The sequence below is a fragment of the Mobula hypostoma genome, chromosome X1, assembly GCF_963921235.1.
Source record: "Mobula hypostoma chromosome X1, sMobHyp1.1, whole genome shotgun sequence".
Classification (NCBI taxonomy): Eukaryota; Metazoa; Chordata; class Chondrichthyes; order Myliobatiformes; family Myliobatidae; genus Mobula; species Mobula hypostoma.
The window spans coordinates 26,674,367-26,696,164 of record NC_086128.1 but is presented as its reverse complement, the minus strand read 5'-3'; the positions used below and the strand labels follow the sequence as shown (position 1 = coordinate 26,696,164).

At 47.6% G+C, this 21,798-nt stretch overlaps 1 protein-coding gene across 3 annotated transcripts; it reads right to left on the bottom strand.

Moving 5' to 3' along the window:
* Nucleotides 1-134: 134 nt before the first annotated feature.
* kansl2 (KAT8 regulatory NSL complex subunit 2) lies at nt 135-21,690 on the bottom strand. 3 transcript variants are annotated; one of them, XM_063037738.1, is made up of 11 exons: nt 21,457-21,690; nt 19,566-19,757; nt 14,961-15,245; nt 14,203-14,381; nt 11,951-12,065; nt 11,020-11,183; nt 4,224-4,378; nt 3,885-3,993; nt 3,420-3,673; nt 919-1,026; nt 135-583 (listed from the first exon to the last, which is right to left on the bottom strand). In XM_063037738.1, exons 3-11 carry the CDS (start codon nt 15,209-15,211, stop codon nt 515-517), a joined length of 1,404 nt encoding a protein of 467 aa, XP_062893808.1. In that variant the 5' UTR covers nt 15,212-15,245; nt 19,566-19,757; nt 21,457-21,690; the 3' UTR covers nt 135-514. The 3 variants fall into 3 exon arrangements, with proteins under 3 accessions (XP_062893808.1, XP_062893807.1, XP_062893806.1); XM_063037737.1 differs by lacking the exon at nt 19,566-19,757 and having other exon boundaries at nt 21,445-21,690; XM_063037736.1 differs by lacking the exon at nt 19,566-19,757 and having other exon boundaries at nt 21,457-21,689.
* Between the last annotated feature and the right edge of the window lie 108 nt (nt 21,691-21,798).

The following is a 21,798-nucleotide window of genomic DNA, read 5'->3' as shown; positions in this document are numbered from 1 at the left end:
GATGGGACTTTGTTCTGACTGGATCCCTTCAATAACCCACTACTGTGGTTCACTCTACCACCCCAGTCCTGGTACTTATCGGGTATGTGAGGTGCTGAGTTCACTCTAGCAAGAACACGACACAAACAAACATCTATTTGAAAGCCTTTAATGGAACCAGTGACCACACTGCCACCTCTTTGGTCAATGCTTTGCCACATTACTACAAAGATCCCCAGTGGAGGGAAGGGAGAGGTATCAGGACAACAGCTGAAGGGTGGCAAATGCACAATGATACAATGTGGTGGGTGGGGGGGGGGAAGAGAGAGAGAGAGAGGTGGTAGAAAGAAGAGCACAGGGACATGACCCCTTCCACAGTATGACCCCACACGAGGTGTTAGAAGCATCAGCCCCATAATACCCTCCCACCATGTGCCTGGGGAAAGATCCCCACTCTGCCTGTCACCATCCTGTAGAGATACAGGAGGAAGCAGCCTCAAGTTAGTAGCCCCCACCATTGGGTCTTGCTTGCTGTTCAGCTGTCATCCCTGGTACCATTGTGGTCTCTGGTGCTGTGGGTCTGAGAGACCGTCTGCAAGGCAGCCTGTGGGGTGGAGAGAGACAGGTGTGAGAGATGAAGTCACAGGAGACAAACTGGTCAGACATAGGGGAAGTGAGGGGTGGAGAGGTGATGGGACAGGAAACAAGCTTTGGCCCACTGCTGAAGCTGGGCACCTACAGGAAGCACACAGGAGACCATTTGGCCCTACTCCATGCTGCTACATTAGTCAGGAGGCAAGGCCATTTGGTTCTTATGGGGAGCGACGGCAATACATGGTGACGTTAAGGAACTCAGCGCAGGGTTAAATTCAGTGGCCAGTCTTAGCGGGTCAGGGAGTGCCCCTGTCCCCCACAGGGCTGACCTGTGTCCATACTGACCTCTGCCAAGTCTGACTCGTCTGTTGACTGAGTGCTGGTGCCCTGGGCAGGATCAAAGAGCGGTGAGGGTGGGCACTGCAGACTGTCACCCACCACATCCAGGCAGTCCTATAGGGGATAGTAACACTGTTAGAGAAAAAGACTCACCCTAGTCCTACCCCAATACCCCTCCTGTAACCTCTTCAGGACCTGACAACCCTCCCATCTGTGACCCCCTCCAGCCCCTAAACCCCTGATCCATGTAATCCTTTCAACACAACCTCCCTTTCCTCCTTCAGTTACCCAGGTCCCTAAGCTCTGGAACTCCTTACCTATGCCTCCCCATCTCCCTCACTACACCAAACCTTTGGCTAAGGTCCCTTCGGCTCTGATCTAAGGGGTTTGCAGTGAAAATGTCCAGAGCCACCAGGAATGCTGAAGGTGCAAGATCCCAGTCCACATGACCTTGTGTCTCTCCCTGATGATCTGGATGGCTCTGGCTGGAATTGTAAGCAAACCCAAAGACCACAGGGAGAGTTCACTGTTGGCTTACTGTTTGAAACCGCCGGCTACAACAAACCGGTGGTCTTGATTCAGAGCCTGGTGTTGCTGGGAGTTTGGGATCCCAAATCCTTCAACATCAAAGCCCCATTAATGCTCTGTGTCATTGGATGTGCCCTTCACATTCCAACACCTTACAGAGGATCCTCTGTGTGGATTTGAGTAAAGTGTTTGACAAGGCCCCTCATGGGAAGCTCATCCAGAAGATTAAGATGCACGGGATCCATGCTGAATTGGCCATTTGGATTCAGAACTGGCTTGCACATCGACCACAGAAGGCAGTGGTCGAACAGATTTATTCTCGCTGGAGGTCTGTGATTAGTCTGCTGTTTATGGTGTATATAAATGACCTGGATGAAAATGTAATGGGTGGGTTAGTAAGTTTGCAGATGGTATGAAGATGGGTGGTGTTTTGGGTAGTGTAGATGACTGACAAAGAATACAACAGGATATAGATCAGTTGCAGATATGGGTGGAGAAATGGCAGATGGAGTTTAACCTGGCCAAATGTCAAGTGTTGCACCTTGGAAGGTCAGATGCAAAGAGACGGCACACACAAGGGCAAGATCCTAAACAGTGTTGATGAGCAGAGGGATCTTGGGGTTCACATTCACAGCTCCCTGAAAATGGCTACACAGGTTGACAGAGTGGTTAAATAGTCATATATGCCATGATTGTTGAGGCAGAGTTCAAAAGTCAGTAAGTTATAATGCAGAAAACCAGGTAATTGCAAAGGGTTCACAAACATTTTCTTGCAACTGTACATTAGACTTTTAAGAGATGTTTCATGGCACATGAATGTGAGGGAAATGAAAGGATATAGGCATTATGTAGGCAGAAGAGATTTGTTTAGTTGGCCATCTGATTCCTAATTTAAATGGTTAGGCACATTGTGTGCTGCACTGTTCTATGTTAATCTCCCCATAATTCCAGTCGCCCCCTCCCCTACACTCCTCCCACACACCAAGTAATGTGAGATCACACCCCTCACACGCTCACCTATACCTGGCTAACTTGCTGTATATCCAGTCATCCCCTCCCCTCCCACCTACCAGGTACTGTCGGATCACACCCCTCACACACTCACCTACTCATCCCTTCCCCTCCAACACACCCTGGACTGTGACACCACAGCATTCAGACACACGACATACATTGGAGCCTACCCCTTCCTGTACATCCAGGCACCTCTTCCCCTCCAACACATCACATACTGACATACACACCATGCTCTCCCCATCGCTCCTTGTACACGTTTGTACATCCAGCCAGTCCCCTTTGCCATCTCTACACAAGACCAAGATGCCCAGTAAAGGCTCCTACAAAATTCTGAACACGAGATTCTGCAGTTGCTGGAAATCGAGAGCCACACACACAAAATGCTTTAGGAGTTCAGAAGTTCAGGCAACATCTATGGACATTAATAAACAGTTGAGGTTTCAGTCCGAGACCATGCTCTGATGAAAGGCTTTGGCCCAAAATGTCAACCATTTATTCCTCTCCATAGATGTTGCCTAACCTGCTGAGTTCCTCCAGTGTTTTGTGTGTTTTGTTCTCAGTTAACATAGCCCAGGTCAGGTTTCCTGTGGTGAGCGACTCTCCCTGTCACTTCCCCCCTGGACAGACTAGCTTCATCAGTCAGTCCTTCCTTCCATCACTGATGCACAATGGGCCCAGAAGGACAAGGGCAGGGGATGCTGAGAAATATATCAACTGTCCTTTCCCTATTTACATCCTGGGAACTCCCTCTCTGACAGCATTGCAGAAACACCTTCACATGAGCGCTCTGAGGAGAGAGATAACTCCTATGTTGCCTGAGGGATGAAGGTGACAAATGTTGAATTCTCTTATCCTGGAGGGAGGACGGGCCAAGTTGCACTGCCCCCAGGCAGCATTTCAGAAAGTGGACATTCGTGCCCAGAATTTCCAGGCACCCCAGCCCCCCACCATCCTGGGCTCACCTCGCTGAACTCCAGCGGCAGCACTTCGGACGGCTGGAGCTCGGCTGCACTCAGGTACATGTCGGCCGGCCCGCTCTGCAGCTGCTGGGAGGCACAGAGGGCAGGTTCAGGCTGGTACATCTGCGGGGGCACCTGCAGATGTAGGGGGCAGCAGGGCTGCTCAGCCTGGCTCAGGGGCACAGGCTTTGTGCAGGGCACCTCCTTCACCCCCGCACACGGCTGGAACAGCACCTGGCTGGGGTCTTGACAGATATCTGACAGCAGGTTAAGGTGAATAGCATTCTTGGGGGGTTTCTTCTGTGCCACCTTCCCCATCCCCATCCCACCACAGGGTTGACAGAGAAGGGCATCTGTTTTCCCCAATGTGACCTGGAGACCACACCGGAGACCCCAAACACAGGACCCACCCTTAAACAGAGGGATCACATAGCCACAACCCCAGTGAGGGTGTGTGAAGAAGGATACGGTTAAGGCAGTGCCTACTGAGTGGAAGAGAGGGAGCAGGACACCGGAGCCCATCTGTCACCACCACACAGCGCTGGGTCTGACGGGCACTGGGTTGTACCTGTGCCTGCTGGGGAAGAGAGGAAACAATGGTCAGTGGGGCAAAGTCCACTGCATCTGCCCACAGCTCACCCCAAAGACAGCCACCACACCCAATACCCACCCTGATCCCTCACCCTCAACTTCTCATGTCCTGTCCCTCATCCACCCAATCACCCTAACCTCACTCCCAATCTCCCACCCTGGCCCCTTGCCCCTGCCACACCCAATCCCAACCTAACCCCTCATCCACCCTCAGACCTGGTGTGGGCCCCCCTCACTGGCCATCGCCCGCCTCTCCTTCAGTTGCCGGTGTAGCAGTGCCTCCAGCCCATATCGCCGGCGATACCGTCGCAAGGCCCTTAGCTTGCGCAGGTCCACCCGCTCTTTCATCAGCATGGCCTCCGGGTTACCACCTACCTCCAGCAATAGAGAGAGAGAGAGAGAGAGAGAGAGAGAGAGAGAGAGACAGTCAGACAGACACTGGGTTACACCATCAGTCCCATTCTGCACCCCCTCCCCCCACCTACCTCCTCAGCCACACACCAAGTTACCTATTCCTTAACACTGGTCACTGAGGGGGTAATAGAATCATAGAGAAGAACAGCACAGAAACAGGCCCTTGGCCTCACCTAGTCCATGCCGAACCATTTAAGCCACCCAATCTCATTGACCCGTACCTGAACCATAGCCCTCCATGTACCTATCCAAATGTCTCTTAAATGTTGAAATTGAGCTCACATGCACCACTTGTTTTGTCAACTCATTCCACATTCTCACCACCCTCTGAGTGAAGAAGTTCCCCCTCATGTTCCCCTTAAACTTCTCACCTTTCATCCTTAACCTATGACTTCTAGTTGTAGTTCAACGCATCCTTGGTGGAATACCCTGCTTGCATTTACTCTATCTACACCCCTCATAATTTTGTATATTATCAAATCTTCCCTTATTCTCTTACGATCCAAGGAATAAAGTCCTAATATAAAACTCAAAATAATTGATTGTACAACTATTCACCCCCCCCCCTTAAAATGACACACCAAATCATCACTGGTGCAGCCAATTGGTTTTAGAAGTCACATAATTATTTAAACGGAGATCACCTGTGTGATTGTAGTAAAAATACAGCTATATCTGGAAGGTCCAATTGTTGGTGAGTTGGTATGCTGGCAAAAACTTCACCATGAAGACAAAAGAATACACCAAGTAACCCCGCAAAAAGGTTATTGAAAAGCACAAGTCAGGAGATGGATACAAGAAAATTTCCAAGTCACTGAATATCCCTTAGAATAAAGTTAAATCAATCAAGAATTGGAAAGAATATGGCACAGCTGTAAATCTGCCGAGAGCAGGCCGTCATCAAAAACTGAATGACTGTGCAAGAAGGGGACTAGTGAGGGAGGCCACCAAAAGACCCATGACAACTCTGGAGGAGTTACAAGCTTCAGTGGTTGAGATTGGAGAGTGGCAAAGAGAAAGCCACTGTTGAAAAAACTCACATGAAATCTCAGCTAGAGTTTGCCAGAAGGCATGTGGAAAACTCCGAAGTCAGCTGGAAGAAAATTCTATGGCCTGATGAAACCAAAATTAAGGCCCACACACAAAATGCTGGAGGAATTACGCTTTCTGGCTATCAGACTAAACACTATGCTTGCTGTTAGCCAAACACCATACATCATCAAAAACACAGCATCCCTACCGTGAAGCATGGTACTGGCTGCATCATGCTGTGGGGATGCTTCACTGCAGCAGGCCCTGGAAGGCTTGTGAAGGTAGAGGGTAAAATGAATGCAGCAAAATACAGGGAAATCCTGGAGGAAAACCTGATGCAGTCTGTAAGAGACCTGCAACTTGGGAGAAGATTTGTTTTCCAGCAAGACAATGACCCCAAGCATAAAGCCAAAATTACACAGGAGTGGCTTAAAAATGACAAAGCAACACCTCGCACTTGTCTGTATTGAATTCCTTCTGCCATTTTAACAACTGATCCAGATCCCACCGATCTTAGTGTCATCCAAAAATTTGCTGATCCAGTTACCCACATCATCATCATGCAGATCATTGATATAGACCCAGCACCAATCCCTGTGGCACTCCACTCGTCACAAGCTCCAGTAAGAGGGGAAACCATCTACTACCGCTCTCTGACTTCTCCCACAAAGCCAAAGCCAATGTCTAATCCAATTTATTACCTCATCTTGAATGCCGAGTGACTGAACCTTCCTGACCAACCTCCAAGGTTGAACCTTGTCAGATATGACCATAAGTTACAGGAGCAGAATTAGGCCATTTGGCCCATTGAGTCTGCTCCGCCATTTCATCATGGCTGATCCATCTTCCTTCTCAGCCCCAGTCTCCTGCCTTCTCCCTGTATCCCTTCACGCCCTGATGAATCAAGAATCTATCAACCTCTGCCTTAAATATACCCAATGACTTGGCCTCCAAAGCCACCTGTGGCAACAAATTCTACAGATTCATCACTCTCTGGATAAAGAAATTACATCTCACTGAGGAATTCTATGCAGAATTAAAAAGGCTAGAACCTAACTGACTTATTGGCAGCTTGACAAGTCGCTCTGTGAAAATAATGTGTGAACAAAGAAGTGTTTGTTCCATGAGAAGCTTCTTAGCCCACCCTTATCTGTATGTGATAACAATGTATAACAGCGGCTCCATGCAGTACTCTGGGCTCACTTGGCTGCAGATTTTCTCAAGCTCAATGACAGTTATTCCCTGAGTCTGAACCTAAAGGCCTTTGGTAGAGAGGCAGATCGACATCATCTCTGTTTTAAAGGGATGCTCTCTATCCAGAGGCTGTGTCCCCTGGTCTTAGACTCTCCCACCATAGGGATTCCTCTCCACATCCACTTTATTGAGGCCTTTCAACATTTGACAGGTTTCAACGAGGTCACACCTCTGAATTCTTCTGAATTCTAGTGATTACAGACCCAGAGCCATCAAACGCTCCTCATGACAACCTTTTGATCTCGGAACCGGCTTCGTGAAAATCCTTTGATCTGTCTCCAGTGTCAGCACATCCTTTCTTAGATAAGGATCCCAAAACTGCTCATAATACTCTAAGTGAGGCCTCACCAGTGCTTTATAAAGCCTCAGTATTACACCCTAGCTTTTATATTCAAGATTTCTCGAAATGAATACGAACATTGCATTTGCCTTCCTCACCAGACTCAACCTGCAAATTAACCTTTAGGGAATCCTGCACAAGGATTTCCAAGTCCCTTTGCATCTCAGACTTTTCAATTTGCTCTCCATTTAGTCTACCTTTTTGTTTCTTCTACCAAAGTGCACGATCGTACACTTCCTGACACTATATTCCATCCGCTAATTCTTTGCCCATTCTCCTAATCTGTTTAGGTCCTTCTGTAGCTTCTTTACTTCCTCAAAACTATCTGCCTCTTCACCCATCTTCATATTGTCTGCAAAGTTTTCAACAAAACCATCAATTCCATCATCCAAATCATTGACACATAACACAAAAAGATTCAGTCCCAACTCAGACCCCTGTGGAACACCACTGGTCACTGGCAGCCAACCAGAAAAGGCTCCCTTTATTCCCACTCTTTGCCTCCTGTCAATCAGCCACTACTAGAATCTTTCCTGTAATACTATTTGCTCTTATCACGTCTCACCTGGTCAAAGGCCTTCTGAAACTGTAAGTATACAACATCCACTAATTATTTGTCTATCATGCTTCAAATAATTCCAAAAGATTTGTCAGGCAAGATTTTCCAATGAGGAAACCATGCTGACCTTGGTCTATTTTACCATGTGCTTCCAAGTACCCAGAAACTACATCTTTAACAATTGATTCCAACATCTTCCCAATCACTGAAGTCAGCCTAAATGGCCCATAATTTCCTTTCTCCTGCCTCTCTCCCTTCTTGGAGAGTGGAGGGACATTTGCAATTTTCCAGTGCTCTAGAACCATGTCAGAATCAACTAATTCTTGAAGGGTCATTATTAATGCCTCCACAATCTCTTCAGCTCTTTCAGAACCGTGGGGTGCAGACCGTCTGGTCAGGTGACTTATCGACCATCAGACCTTTCAGTTTCCCAAGAACTTTCTCCCTAGTAATGGCAACTTCACCCACTTCTGCCCCGACACCTGGAACTTCCAGCATGCCTTACTAAGGTCCATAAAGGCAACATCCACTGCCTTGCCTTAATCAACTTTCCTGGTAACTTCCCTGAAAAACCCTATGACCTACCTTGGATAAAGCCATGCTATCCCTAATCAATTCCTGTCTATCCAAATACTCATATGCAGTCTCATAGAATACCTTCCAGTAACTTTCCCACCACTGATGTTAGGCTCACTGGCCTATAATTCCGTGTTTTATTTTTACAGTCTTTCTTAAACAGCAGAATAACATTAGCTATCCTCCAGTACCCCACCTGTCACTGAGGATGATTTAACTATCTCTGCTAGGGCTCCTGCAATTTCTGCACTTGCCTCCCCCAGGATCCAAGGGAACTCCTTGTCAGGCCCCGGGGATTTATCCACCATAATTTGCCTCAAGGACAGCAAACACCTCTTCTTCCCTAATCTGTATTGGATCCATGACCTCGCTGCTGCTTTGCCTCACTTTTATAGACTCTGTCCATTTTCCAAGTAAATACAGATCAAAAAATCCTTTTAACATCTCTCCAATCTCTTTTGGCTCCACAAACAGATTTCCATTCTGATCTTCAAGAGGACGAATTTTGCCCCTTGCGATCCTTTTGCTCTTAACGTATCTGTAGGATCCCTCAGGACTCTCTTTAACCTTGTCTGTTAGGGCAACCTCATGCCTTCTTTCAGCCCCCTGATTTCTTTAAGTATTCTCTTACACTTCACGTACTCCATAAGTACCTCATTTGGTCCTACCTGCCTATACCTGCTACGCACCTCTTGATTTCTTAATGAGGGCCTCAATATATCTTGAAAACCAATGTTCCCAGAACCTATTATCTTTACCTTTTATTCAGATGGGAACATACTTACAAAATTTCAACTTTAAGGCTTCCCACTTGCCAAGTACACCTTTGCCAGAAAACCACACTTGCAAGATCCTTTCCGATATCATGAAGATTGGCCTTTCTTCAATTTAGAATCTCAACCCACACACCAGACTTATCTTTTTCCATATTTGCTTTGAAATTAACGGCATTATGATCACTAGAAACAAAGTGTTCCCCTACACAAACTTCTGTCACCCGCCATGTCTCATTCCCTAATAGTAGATCAAATATCGCACACTCTCTCATTGGGACTTCTATGTACTGACTAAAGAAACTTCCCTGAACACATCTGACAAACTCTATCCCATCTAGTCTTCTTACAATATGGGAGTCCCAGTCAATACGTGGAAAGTTAAAATCACCTACTATAACAACCTTATGTTTCTTGTAACAGTCTGCGATCTCTCTACAAATATGTTCCTCTAAAATTCTGTGGACTGTCAGTGGTCTATAATATAGCCCCATTAACGCGATCATACCTTTCTTATTCCTCAGTTCCACCCATAAAGCCTCATTATACGCGTTCTCCAGTGTGTCCAGACTGAAGACAACCATGACATTTTCCTTAACAAGTATTGCTACCCTTTCCCCTTTAATCCCATCTGCTTAGTCACGCCTAAAACAATGGAACCCCGGAATACTGAGTTGCCAGTCCTGCCCCTCCTATAACCATGTCTGACTAATGGCTACAATATCATAATTCCATGGCCCGAGCTCATCTGCCTTTCCTTATGATACTTCTTGCATTAAAATATACACCACTGAGAACATTAGTTGCACCATGCTCAACCTTTTGATTCCTGATTTTGTCTGAAGTCTTAACAACGTGTCTCCACAACCTCTCCCCTATCTGTTCTGGCACTCTGGTCTCCCCCCCCCCCCCCCCAACTCTAGTTTAAATCCCACTATGTAGCACTAGCAAACCTTCCTGCTAGGGTATCAGTCCCCCTTTGGTTCAGGTGCAAACCGTCTCTTCTGTACACGTCCCACCTTTCCTGGAAGAGAGCTCAACGACCCAAAAATCTGATGCTCTCCCACCTACACCAACTCCTTAGCCACATGTTACACTGTATGATCTTTCTATTTCTGGCATCACTATTTTGTAGCACAGGTTGCAACCCTAAAATCACAACCCTGGAGGTCCGTCCTTTAAGTTAGCACCTAATTCCCTAAACTCACTTTGCAGAACTTTGTCACTCTTCCTACCCATGTCATTAAGTGATACTTGTACAGACCACGACTTCTGGCTGGTTAGCCTCCCACTGAAGAATGCTGAGGACTCGATCCAAGATATCCTGAACTCTGGCAACAAACCTTCCTGGAATCTCATTCTTGTCCATGGAACCTCCTTTCTGTTCCCCTCATGAACCACTTTTCACCACAGCTCGCTTCTTCTCCCCCCTCCCTTCTGAGTCACAGAGCCATACTCAGTCCAGAGACCTGACCACTGTGACTTTCCCCTGTTATGTACTCACTCCCCTCCCCCAACAGTATCCAAAGTGGTATATCTATTGTTGAGGGAGATGGCCACAGCGGTATTGACCCCTTCCTGACTGTGTCCTGCACCTAGGATGTAACTACCTCTCTACATGGCCTGCCCTTCACCCCCCACCCTTCCGAATCACCTTCTAACACAGAGTGTTAGAAGCTACAGCTAGCTGGACTTCCTGCAAGTGTAGTAGCCAGGGATAGCATTGAACTAATCCTGCCTGGCATCCCTACTGTCTAACTTTGTAATAAAGAGAAAATAACAAATAAACTAGGGGGGAAAACCCTACCTACAGCTTTTTCGCCTTCTCTCAGTCAAGCCTCTCCTCGCTGAAGCCTCGAAGAACCATTCTAACAATGGCGCCCCAACGATGGTCCAAAACCTCAAAGTATGTTCAGCACCCGTCTCTGTACACATTCACCAGTCACTGAGAAGGTACCACAGTGTAGCCTGTCCCAGACACCACCCAGCTGTACACATCCAGCACTGCCTCCACCCTCATGAGCTCTGTGCTCCCTCCACAGCCCATGCTCTGCCCTGACTCACCGGCAGCCTCAAGATCGGGCTTGCAGGAGTGCAGGTAACGTCGCCTCTTCTCCTTCAGCAGGTGCTGGAGTCGTTTGAACTGGTCGATGTAGAGTGACTGCAGGCGGATCAGCTTTTCCCGCATCACCAGTGCCACCTCCTCCGCTGTGTACACTCCTGCGTGCCTAGGGGTATTGTAACAGGTTAATTTTTGTGCCAGTTGAATGTCTCATCACCACTGTGGCCTTAAATGTAACAGAAATGTCTACAGGGTCTCTGATCACTATTATGGGAATATACCATGAGAATGTAATACTGTGGGGACAGCCATAGGAACATGGTGAACATAGGGCTGGGGCTCGTCAAGAGTGGTGACAAGAGATGACTGGTTCTAACTGGGTGGTCTGAGATGGTGCTATGTATGATGCTTCACTTACTGCAGCATCTCGTATCAGTGGAAAGGGTATAAAGTTGAGTGGTTGGGGGGAGGTAGTTTTCTGGGGTTTCACCAAGAAAAGGGGTGCTGTGGATCAGCATAACAGGAGGAGGTGTGCTGCAGTGAGACGGGCCTGTGCACGCCTAGATAAGTATCTCAATGCTTGCTCTGTTCTGTCTTAATAAATGTAGTATTGTAGTTCTAAGTACTGGTGATATTGATGTTGATGTCTTTCTGTCTCATAGTCAGATGGAGAACCTGCAGTTTTAACAAAATGCTGGGTGCAAGGCAGGAATGTCAAAGACTGGGAGAGGAGGATGTGAGTGGGTGCAGTGAACTGGGACATAGTGGGTAGAATAGGAAGCAGCTTGGCCCAGAGAAAGTGACAGAATGTGAAGAGCCTCTTTTCCTTCATGTTGGGCCTGCACTAGGTCGACTCACTCCGAGGACAAGCTGGATCTCGATTGATGGGAGCCTCAGGGTCAGTGCACGGTTGGCTCTCACTCATTCACTCACTTCAGAGGGTCCTCCTGGTCGCTGTCAATGCTGTCGGCCTCACTGTCCGGGTCGCCCCTCCATGTCTGGTCCAGAAGCACTGTCTCGGGCTCCCCCTCACTCCAACTGTCCTCATCTGTAGGTGGATGGACAGGAGGGCATCAGAAGCTGGTTGGGCACCCCACCACCCTGTCTTGCCTTGTCTCATCCATCCTCATCTCTCACTCCCTCATGTGAGACCTGTCTGCCTCTGCTCCAACACATCCCACCCTTCACTGTGAGCCCATGTCTTGGATCTGGACTCTCAGGAATCCCCCTTTCAGTGCCAACTAGGATCATTCTGGTTTTAAACACCTCTCATTCCTGAAGCTCAAGGAATAACCTCCCACTCTGCTGCTACAATAGTAGCTTTTGGATCCCCATCCCTGAAAAACAGCCTTGTGGTTTTATACAACTCTTAAGGTAACACCTCAGTCTCCTACACTCCAAAAATCAAGTCACAGGCCTGCCTAGTCCTCACACTGTGCTGTGTTGTACCTTTCTATGTTCTACCCAAACTCTTTCTACAACACAGATCCGGGTGCAGCTTCATCAGTGCCTTAAACATAATAGATTCTGCAGATGCTGGAAATCCAGAGCAACACACACAAACTGCTGGAGGAACTCAGTATATCAGGAGGCATCCATGAAAGTGAATAAACAGTCGATGTTTTGGGCTGAGACCCTTCTTCAGGACTGGAAAGGAAGGGGGGGGGGGAAAGAAGAGGCCAGAATAAAAGGTCGGTGGGGGGAGGGAGAGGGAAGGAGAACTAGCCAGAAGGTAATGGGTGGGAAAGGTAAATGTCTGGAGAAGAAGGAATCTGAGAGGAGAGTGGACCATGGAAGGAAAGGGCACTAGGGGGACGTGAAGAGAAGTAGCAAGAGGCCGTGAGAAATGAGAGAGGGAAGGGAGAGGAAAAGAAAAAAAGAGAAAAAAATAACCAGAATTTCTCTCTTGGCATATCCCTGCAAGCGAGAGAAATGATACACCTGCCCATACACCTCCATTCAAGGCCCCAAACAGTCCTTCCAGATGAGGCAACACTTCACCTGCAAATCTGTTGTGATCATCTATTGTGTCCAGTTCTCCCAATGTAAATTAGGGGACCACTTTGTTGAGTACCTCTGCTCCATCTGCCAAAAGTGGAATTTTCTGGTGACCAACCACTTAAATTTCTATCCCCATTCTCATTCCGACACGATGGTCCATGGCCTTCTCCTCTGCCACGATGAGGCCACTCTCAGGGAGAGGAGCAACACCTTACATTCTGAATATTCTGACTGGGTAGCGTCCAATCTGATGGCATGAACACTGCTCTTGCCTTCTGGTATTTTTTTTCTTTCCCACTCTGGCCTCTTAACCCTTCACTCTTCTCCTCATATGCCTATCACCTCCCCTGGTGCCCACCCACCCCCCCCTCCCCTTCTGCCATGGTCCACTCTCCTATCTGATTCCTTCTTCCCCAGCCTTTTACTTTTCACATCCACCTGGCTTCACCTCTCACCTTCCAGCAATCCCCCTGCCCCCCAGCTTTTTATTCTGGCATCTACCCCCCTTCCTTTCCAGTCCTGATGAAGTGTCTTGGGGACACAGAGGGCATGGGGTGGAGATTGCACCAGATCCATCCCTGGGACCGAGAGTCTGTTCTGTGAGGAGACTGGTCCTGTATTCTCTGGGGTTTCTAAGGAGGAGATAATACTATGGCATTTAACAAGGCAGGCATGGAGTTGATGTTCCCTCTCGTAGGAGGTACAGGAGTCCCAGTCTAAATGGTCAGCTGTTCAGGACCAAGAAGAGGAGAAATGAAGCTACATAACTCAGAGACTCAGTGGCAAGGAGGGGCAAGAGACCACAGCAGGGTTATACTCACCGCTAACAAGTCACCATATTGGGAAATAAGCAGGGAAGGAGGGAGAGAGTTGTACTTATTCCAGTCCATGAGACCATAAGATATAGGAGCAGAAGTAGGCCATTCAGCCCATTGAGTCTGCTCCACCATTCAATCATGGGCTGATCCAATTCTTCCGGTCATCCCCACTCTCCTGGCTAATCAAGAACCTATCTATCTCTGCCTTAAATACACCCAATTACTTGGCCTCCACAGCCACTTGTGGTAACAAATTCCACAGATTTATCATCCTCTGACTAAAGTAATTTCTCCACAATTCTGTCCTCTCGAAAAAAAATGCTCTGTCCGTGCCCTTCCCTCTCCCACGCCCACTAGAACCTGTACCAAGTATCTTGCTGGCCTCGCTCTGGCTGCTGTCTGGTCCCTGGGAGCCCAGATCACTCTTCAGGTAGCTGCTGAGCTGGGTGAGCAGCACCTCAGGTGAGGGGTTGGAGCTGGGCTTCTTCGATGGGACCCTCATGGCCAATGCATTCCTTCGGGCATGCTCTGTACAGAAAACGATCCTGCAAAGGGAGAGTGGAGCAGAAGAGGACAGATGGTTAGTGGGCAATGCGCAAGCCCAAAGCTCCTGACCTAACCCAAGCCCTAGTAAGTGGCTAGGGAAGAGGGACCATCACAAAAGTTCCAAGGCCAGGAGACATTTCCTTACTCCTCATCAACACTATGGCTACAAGAGCAGGCGAGGAATCCTGTGTGACTGGCACCCAAGACCCCTGACAGCTCAAGATCTTTCCGCCGTCTACAGGTCAGGAGTGTGATGGAACACCCTCCACATCCCTGGGGTGAGAAGCTCAACCTCACCTGGGACAAAGCAGCACACCATCCCACCTACCTCCCACCCCCAAAACACAACCGTTCCCTTCACCACTGGCAGACATTCGCCTGGGCTACTCCAATAGCCCCTCCCCAACTCATCACCTCTTGCCCAAGAGGGCGGCAGCAGATGCAAGGGATCACAACCACCACCCAACCCCTCCGCCCCATTGCATGCTCCTTCTATGAGCCACACTCCACCTCATCTGGGAAACGTATCATCGTGCTTTTCCCAGCACCAGGTCCCAGAAGCCAAGGCCACCACCTACCCATCTTTCTTCTCTGGTTTGGGTGCTGCATTTGGGCACCTCCTGCTATTTTTGGATGAGACGTAACTGCACTGCTTGAAGGGAGCGTTCTTGTCCTCAAGGATGTGCTTGAGACAAAACTCCTGGCCCTCCAATCGGGGCTGCGAGCATGGGCGGTGGGAGAAGGAGCAGGTCAGGGTCTCTTGCACCCTGGGGATAGGGGTGAGACGCCCCCGTGTGGAAGGCAGCACGTGGATCCGGATTCTGTTCATGGCCACGGAACCTCCCTTAGACCCACGTTGACACCTGTAAAACACAACCAGGAGTTCGTTCATGCTCCTTTTTCCAGACCGGGCTTAATTCCCTCAATCACAGAGGTCCTCGGAAGGACAGTTTGGTCCTGCACAAATGCTGATGGTGGGGGTGTGTTAGGAGACAGACAGAGATTATCAAAAAAGAAACCTCTGTTCACCCAGCAAGAGGTTTACAAGAACCCCAAAAGCAGCCTGGTCCACCACTTGTCAATGTTGCTGTTGGCCACACATTGACCTCAGCTCTGTTCTTTCCCGTCAGTCCTCACAGCTCCTCTGCAGAGTAAAGGTCCACCTGCCTTGGGACCTTGAACATCTTCAGTTATTCTGCTTACTCAAATAATAGAGAGAAATGGACCATTAATTACCCTGTTACTGTGTATCTGCACCCCCCCCACCCCACCATTCTAAACACTCCCCCACCTTGATAAACATTCTCTGAGTATCCATCCTGTTGAGGCCCCTCAGTATCCAGAATCAGGTTTAATATCACTGGCATACAAGCTCATAAGATACAGGAGTAGAATAAGACCTTATTCTTCTGAATTCCAGTGAGTAGAGGCCCAGAGCCATCAAACGCTCCTCGTGTAATAAGCCTTTCAATCCTAGAATCATTTTCATGAACCTCCTTCGAACCCTCTCCAATGTCAGCACATCCTTTCTTAGATAGGGGCCCAAAACTACTCACAATACTCCAAGTGAGGCCTCACCGGTGCTTTATAAACTCTCAACATTACATCCTTGCTTTTATATTCTAGTCCTCTTGAAATGAATGCTAACATTGCATTTGCCTTCCTCACCTTTGACTCAACCTGCAAATTAGCCTTTAAGGAATATATATATATATATATATATATATATATATATATATAAAAAATTAAATGAGCAGTGCAAAACAAGAGCAAAAATGGAAAAAAAAAATCTGAGGCAGAGAAGTCACCTGGACCATAGGGATTACAACCGAGGGTTCTGAAAGAGGTGGCTGAAGAGATTGTGGAGGCATTAGTAATGATCTTTCAAGAATCAATACAATCTGTCATGGTTCCAAAGGGCAGGAAAATTGCAAATGTCACTCCACTCATTCAGAACTGAGAGGAGAAGAAGAAAGGAGATTATAGGCCAGTTAACCTGACCTCAGTAGTTAGAAAGATATTGGAGTGTATTATTAAGAATGTTTTAGGGTACTTGGAGGCACATGATAAAATAGGCTGAAGTCAGCGTGGTTTCCTCAAGGGAAAATCTTGCCTGACAAATCTGTTGGAATTCTTTGAGGAAATAACAGGCAGGGCAGATAAAGGATGTTGTTTACTTGGATTTTCAGAAGGCCTTTGACAGGATGCCGTGCATGAGGCTGCTAAACAAGAATCAGAATCAGGTTTAATATCACTGGCATATGTCGTGAAATTTGTTGTTTTGCAGCAATGAAAACTATAAATTACAACAAGTATATATACTACATTAACTTAAATACGTTGTGCAAGAGAGGAAAAAATAGTGAGGTAGTGTCCATGGGTTCATTGTCCATTCAGAAATCTGATGGCAGAGGGGAACATGCTGCTCCTAAGACATTGAGTGTGCCTTCATGCTCCTGTACCTCCCCCTTGATGGAGGCAATGGGATGAGGGCATGTCCTGGCTGATGAGGGTCCTTACTGATGGATGCCACCTTTTTGAGGCATCAGCATTTGAATGTTGGGGAGGCTAGTGCCCTTGATGGAGTTAGCCGAGTTTACAACTTTGCAGCTTTTTCCAATCCCGTGCAGTGCCCCCTCCCTCCATACCAGATGGTGATGCAACCAGTCAGAATGCTTTCCACACTACATCTGTAGAGATTTGCGAGTCTTTGTTGACATCTCAAGACTTCTCAAACTTATAATAAAATAGAGCTGTTGTCATGCCTTCTTTGTAATTGCATTAGATTGATTAGTGTGCCTCTTGTTCTTCCAAATCCCAACAAGTACAGGCCCAACTTGGTCAACCCTTCCCCACCCTGTTCCTGCAGGAATTGTCCCAGTGAATCTTCTCTGCACTGTCTCTAACGGAAGACCAGAATTGTAGGCTGTGCTCCTGGTTTGGCCCCGACAACATCCTGTACAATTTTTGACTCTACTGCAAAACATGGATACAAGCCATTCAGACCAAATCCCGACAAACCAGTCTCCTCCAAGTGCTTCTAAATGATACCATTGTATCTGCCTTAACCACTTCCTCTGACAGCGCATTCCATATATTCACCACCTTTTGGGTGTAAAAGTTGCCCCCTTTTAAATATTTCCCCCTCAACCCTAATCTATGCCCTCTACTTTTGGCTCCCCCTACCGGTGAGGGGGAGGGGGGAACTGTACCATTCACCTTATTAGTGCCTTTCTATAAAGTCAGCCCTCCTCCTCCTACATTTCAAGGAGTAAAGACCTAGCTTGGCCATTTAACTCAGGTCCTCTATTCCTAGCAACACTCTCATAGACCTTTTCTGCGTTTTTTCCAGTTCAACCACATCATTCCTATAACAGGGTGACCAAAACTGTACAAGGTACACTAAATATGGCCTCACCAATGAGTTCTGCAACCGGACTCCGTGTTCTAATCCTATATACTTATACCGCTAAGGCCTTCAGTACCATTACACCCCATTGTGCCCTACCATTTATAGTATAAATCCTGCACTGGTTTGATTTTCCAAAATGCATCACCTCACACTTAACTCTATTAAAAATCCAGTTGTTATGCCTCGCCCCAACTCACCAACTGATCAAGACCCCCTTCTAATTTATTATGCCCTTCATCATCATCAACATCTAATTTTATATCCTCCACAAACTTGCTGTTCAAGTCTTGTGCCTGTGCACCAAAATAATTTAATGATATACAAAATTTGTAAATAACAAGCAACAAAGGTCCCAACACCGACCTCTGTGGTATACTACTAGTCACTGGTTTCAAAAACCATCCTTTGCTTCCTACCTGTGAGACAATTTTGAATCCACCTTACTAGCTCTCCCACAATTCCATGAACCTAACCTTCCAGACCTTGTCTAATGCTTTGCTAAAGTCCAGGCATCCACAGCCCTACCCTCATCTACCTTTTGTTGTAACAAGTCCTTTGTGCCTTTCTCCTCTACCTCTCTGTGATCAAGGCCATGGCTCTATCTGTTTTCCTGATTAGTTGCTCTACCTGCAGATTTCACTTCAGTTGCTCAACACAAACACACACAGGTTCCTCTGCACAGTAGAATTCAGTTTCTCTCCACACAATCGATATTTTGCTCCTCTATTCTCACTCCAAAGAACCGCATACTTCTCCAATACTCATCTACTTACATTTTTGCCCAACAAAGGCATCAAATAGAACCTGGAATAACCTGCCTGTGCCTGATGATTTACCTCAGCATTAGCCGCTGTCCACATAATACCAGAACCCTTGTCTCACTTAGCATCTAATATCTCAACCCTGATGAGTCTTCGATAACTCTCTGCATCCTCCCATTTCTGGGCACAGGCAAATACAGCCACACAATGCAATCAAATGCAATCTAAAATTTTGCCAACAATACCATGGTAAAATCTCAGGTGGCGTAGAACAGTGAGTTGGATCAGCTGGTTGAGGGTTGTCTCACAACCACCTTACACTTAACATCAAGACCAAGGAACTGATTGTGGACTTCAGGAAGGGGAAGTTGGAGAACACACACCAGTCCTCATTGAGGGGTTTGAATTGGAAAGCGTGAGCAGTTTCAAGATCCTGTGAGTCAGCACCTTAGAGGAGCTATCCTGTGCCCCCACCCCACCCTTCATCAGGACTGGAAAGGAAAGGGGAAGACACCAGAATAAGGCGGTGGGAGGGTGAGAAGAACAAGTTAGAAGGTGATAGGTGAAGCTGGGTGGGTGAGGGATGAAGTGAGAAGCTGGGCAGTGATAAGCACAAAAGGCAAAGGACTGGAGAGGACAGGAGTGGATAATGGGAGAATGGGAAGGAGGAGGGGCACGAGGGGGAGATGACAGGCAAGTGAGAAGAGAAATCCATGTTCATGCCATTAGGTTGGAGACTATCCAGACGGAATGAGTTTTAACTCCTCCACCGAGACTGGCCTCATCATGGCACAAGAGGAGGCCATGGCCTCACATGTCAGAACAGGAATAGGGAAAGGAATTGAAATGTCTGACCGACAGAAAATTCTGCTTTATGTGGATGGAGCTGAGGTGCTCGCAAAGTGGTTCCCCAATTTACATCGGGTCCCACCAATGTACAAGTGGCTACATCGGGAGCACCAGATACAGTAGACAATCCCAACAGATGCACATGTGAAGTGTTGCCTCACCTGGAAGCACTGTTGGGGGGTCCTGAATGGGCAGGTGTAGCATTTCTCTCACTTGCAGGGATGTGTGCCAGGAAGGAGATTCTGGTAATTTTGTTCTTTTTTCTTTTCCCCTCTTCTTCTGTCAGACGCAGGAATAAGTGCCAGGAGAGGGATTACAAGGGAGGTACAAGTGGATAAGGGAATCACAGGATCCTGCAGAAAGTGGAGAATGGGCGGGTAGGGTAAAGACGTGTTTGTTAGCATAGCAGAGTCACATTGAGATAGCAGAGAATGATTTGTTGGATGTAGAGGCTTATGGGATGATAGGTGAAGACAAGAGGAACTCTATCCTTGTTAAGGTGGTGGGAAGGGGTGAGTACTGCTGTCCAGGAAATGCAGGTGAGGGCAGCATCAATGGTGGAGGAAGGGAAACCCCATTCTTTGAAGCAGGTCCAGGAAAGGAAACCCTCCTCCTGGGAACACATGTTGCAGAGATGAATGAACTGATAAAAGGGAATTGCATCGGGTGGGAAGAGGAACAGTCAAGATTGGCATGGTAATCAGCTATGTATTGCCATTCTGCAGATGCTGGGCATCTTGAGTAACACAGACAAGTGCTGGAGGAACTCAGCTGGTCAGGCAGCCTCTGTGTAAGGGAATAAACAGTTGATGTTTCAGGGCAAGACCTTTCATCAGGACGTGTCAGTGATAATAAAACATGATTCAGATTGTACCCCATCCGTTATTTATTAACTTCCATTAATGCCCCACCTCCCCCTCGTACCCCATCCATTATTTTTTATAATCTTTTAAAATTCTTTCTCTCTCACTCTCCTTTTTCTCACTCTGTCCCCCTCACTATACCCCTTGCCCATCCTCTGGGTTCCCCCCTCCCCATTTTCTTTCTCCCTGGGCCTCCCGTGCCATGATCCTCTCATATCCCTTTTGCCAATCACCTGTCCAGCTCTTGGCTCCATCCCTCCCCCTCCTGGTCTTCTCCTATCATTTTGGATCTCCCCCTCCCCCTCCAACTTTCAAATCTCTTACTAGCTTTTCTTTCAGTTAGTCCTTGTCTAGTGCACATTCTGGAATAGAGGGTGGCAGTAATGCACCATTAAGCTGGATGCCAACCGCCGTAAAACAAGATACAGACAGACAGTTAGTCCTGACAAAGGGTCTCGGCCTGAAACGTCGACTGTACCTCTTCCTAGAGATGCTGCCTGGCCTGCTGCGTTCACCAGCAACTTTTATGTGTGTTGCTTGATTCAGATTCACTTCTCCTTTAAGGCAGTGGTGTAGATTGTGAAAAGCGGCAGGCCCGTCTCTGCAGTTATATTTTAGGTTGATTAATAAAGGTAAGTATTCCATATACTTTCTTAACACTATAGTCTCCGTTGGCCAAATCTCCTAGAGATTGCCTTTAAACCCCTAACGCCAGAACGAATCTTTACCCAACTAGATTGAGAGCAGTTTTGGTGTTGGGACTTCCATGAGATAGCTACTGAATTGACTACGGACCCCATGGAAGATGTGTTTTGGGACCAGCATACCCAGCCTTGCAAGTGACTTAAGCTTCAACATACAACATACATCAAAGTTGCTGGTGAACGCAGCAGGCCAGGCAGCATCAACATGGTTAGTCGTCTGTGAGCTATTACTGTGAATGGAGTGTTTGGCCAAGGATGCAGTTTGTAACCACACGTGAGGCAGAACGTGTTTTGGGACGAATATTCGATCTAGAAGGTGGAACGATACAGATTTTTGTTGACCTCTGAACCTCTGGAAGCCACACCGCCATCTTCCCGCCATCAAGGGGACCATCCCGCCAACCCCATGCCGCCGATTCCTCCCAAAAGTCAACCCCCTCCCTCCCCAGACTTTCCAGCAGGCTTCTCCTTACCCTCCACCCTACCTTCCCTGCAGAACCCAGAGCCATATTTCCTCAGAAGCACGACTTCACCCTCACTCCGTCAACGTTGCCAGCGCTCGTCTGGCAACCGATGATCGTGGAAGGGCGCGATCCCACTCCTTCCTCTTCCTATTGGTCGGATTCCAAATGCTCCTCGTAGCTACTGGATGTTACGTCCGTCAATCAACGCCGGACGGTAATACGAAGGCGCTTTGCGGTTGATCACACCCTTCTAACAAGCTCCCGCGGCTATTGGATGCGTAGGTCAATCAACACCGGCGGTGCTCTCAATCATTATTCCTTTACTCCACGCACTGGCACTGCACCCACCTCCCTGATAGGTGG

What these genes read in the sequence shown, in the direction of transcription:
- kansl2 (XM_063037737.1), bottom strand. Translation starts at nt 15,211, where the DNA reads ATGAACAGAATCCGGATCCACGTGCTGCCTTCCACACGGGGGCGTCTC. An exon ending in GACCAGGAGGACCCTCTGAA is followed by an intron (nt 11,184 to 11,950) that starts GTGAGTGAATGA and finishes CAATACCCCTAG; the next exon opens with GCACGCAGGAGTGTACACAG. An exon ending in GCCCGATCTTGAGGCTGCCG is followed by an intron (nt 4,379 to 11,019) that starts GTGAGTCAGGGC and finishes TGCTGGAGGTAG; the next exon opens with GTGGTAACCCGGAGGCCATG.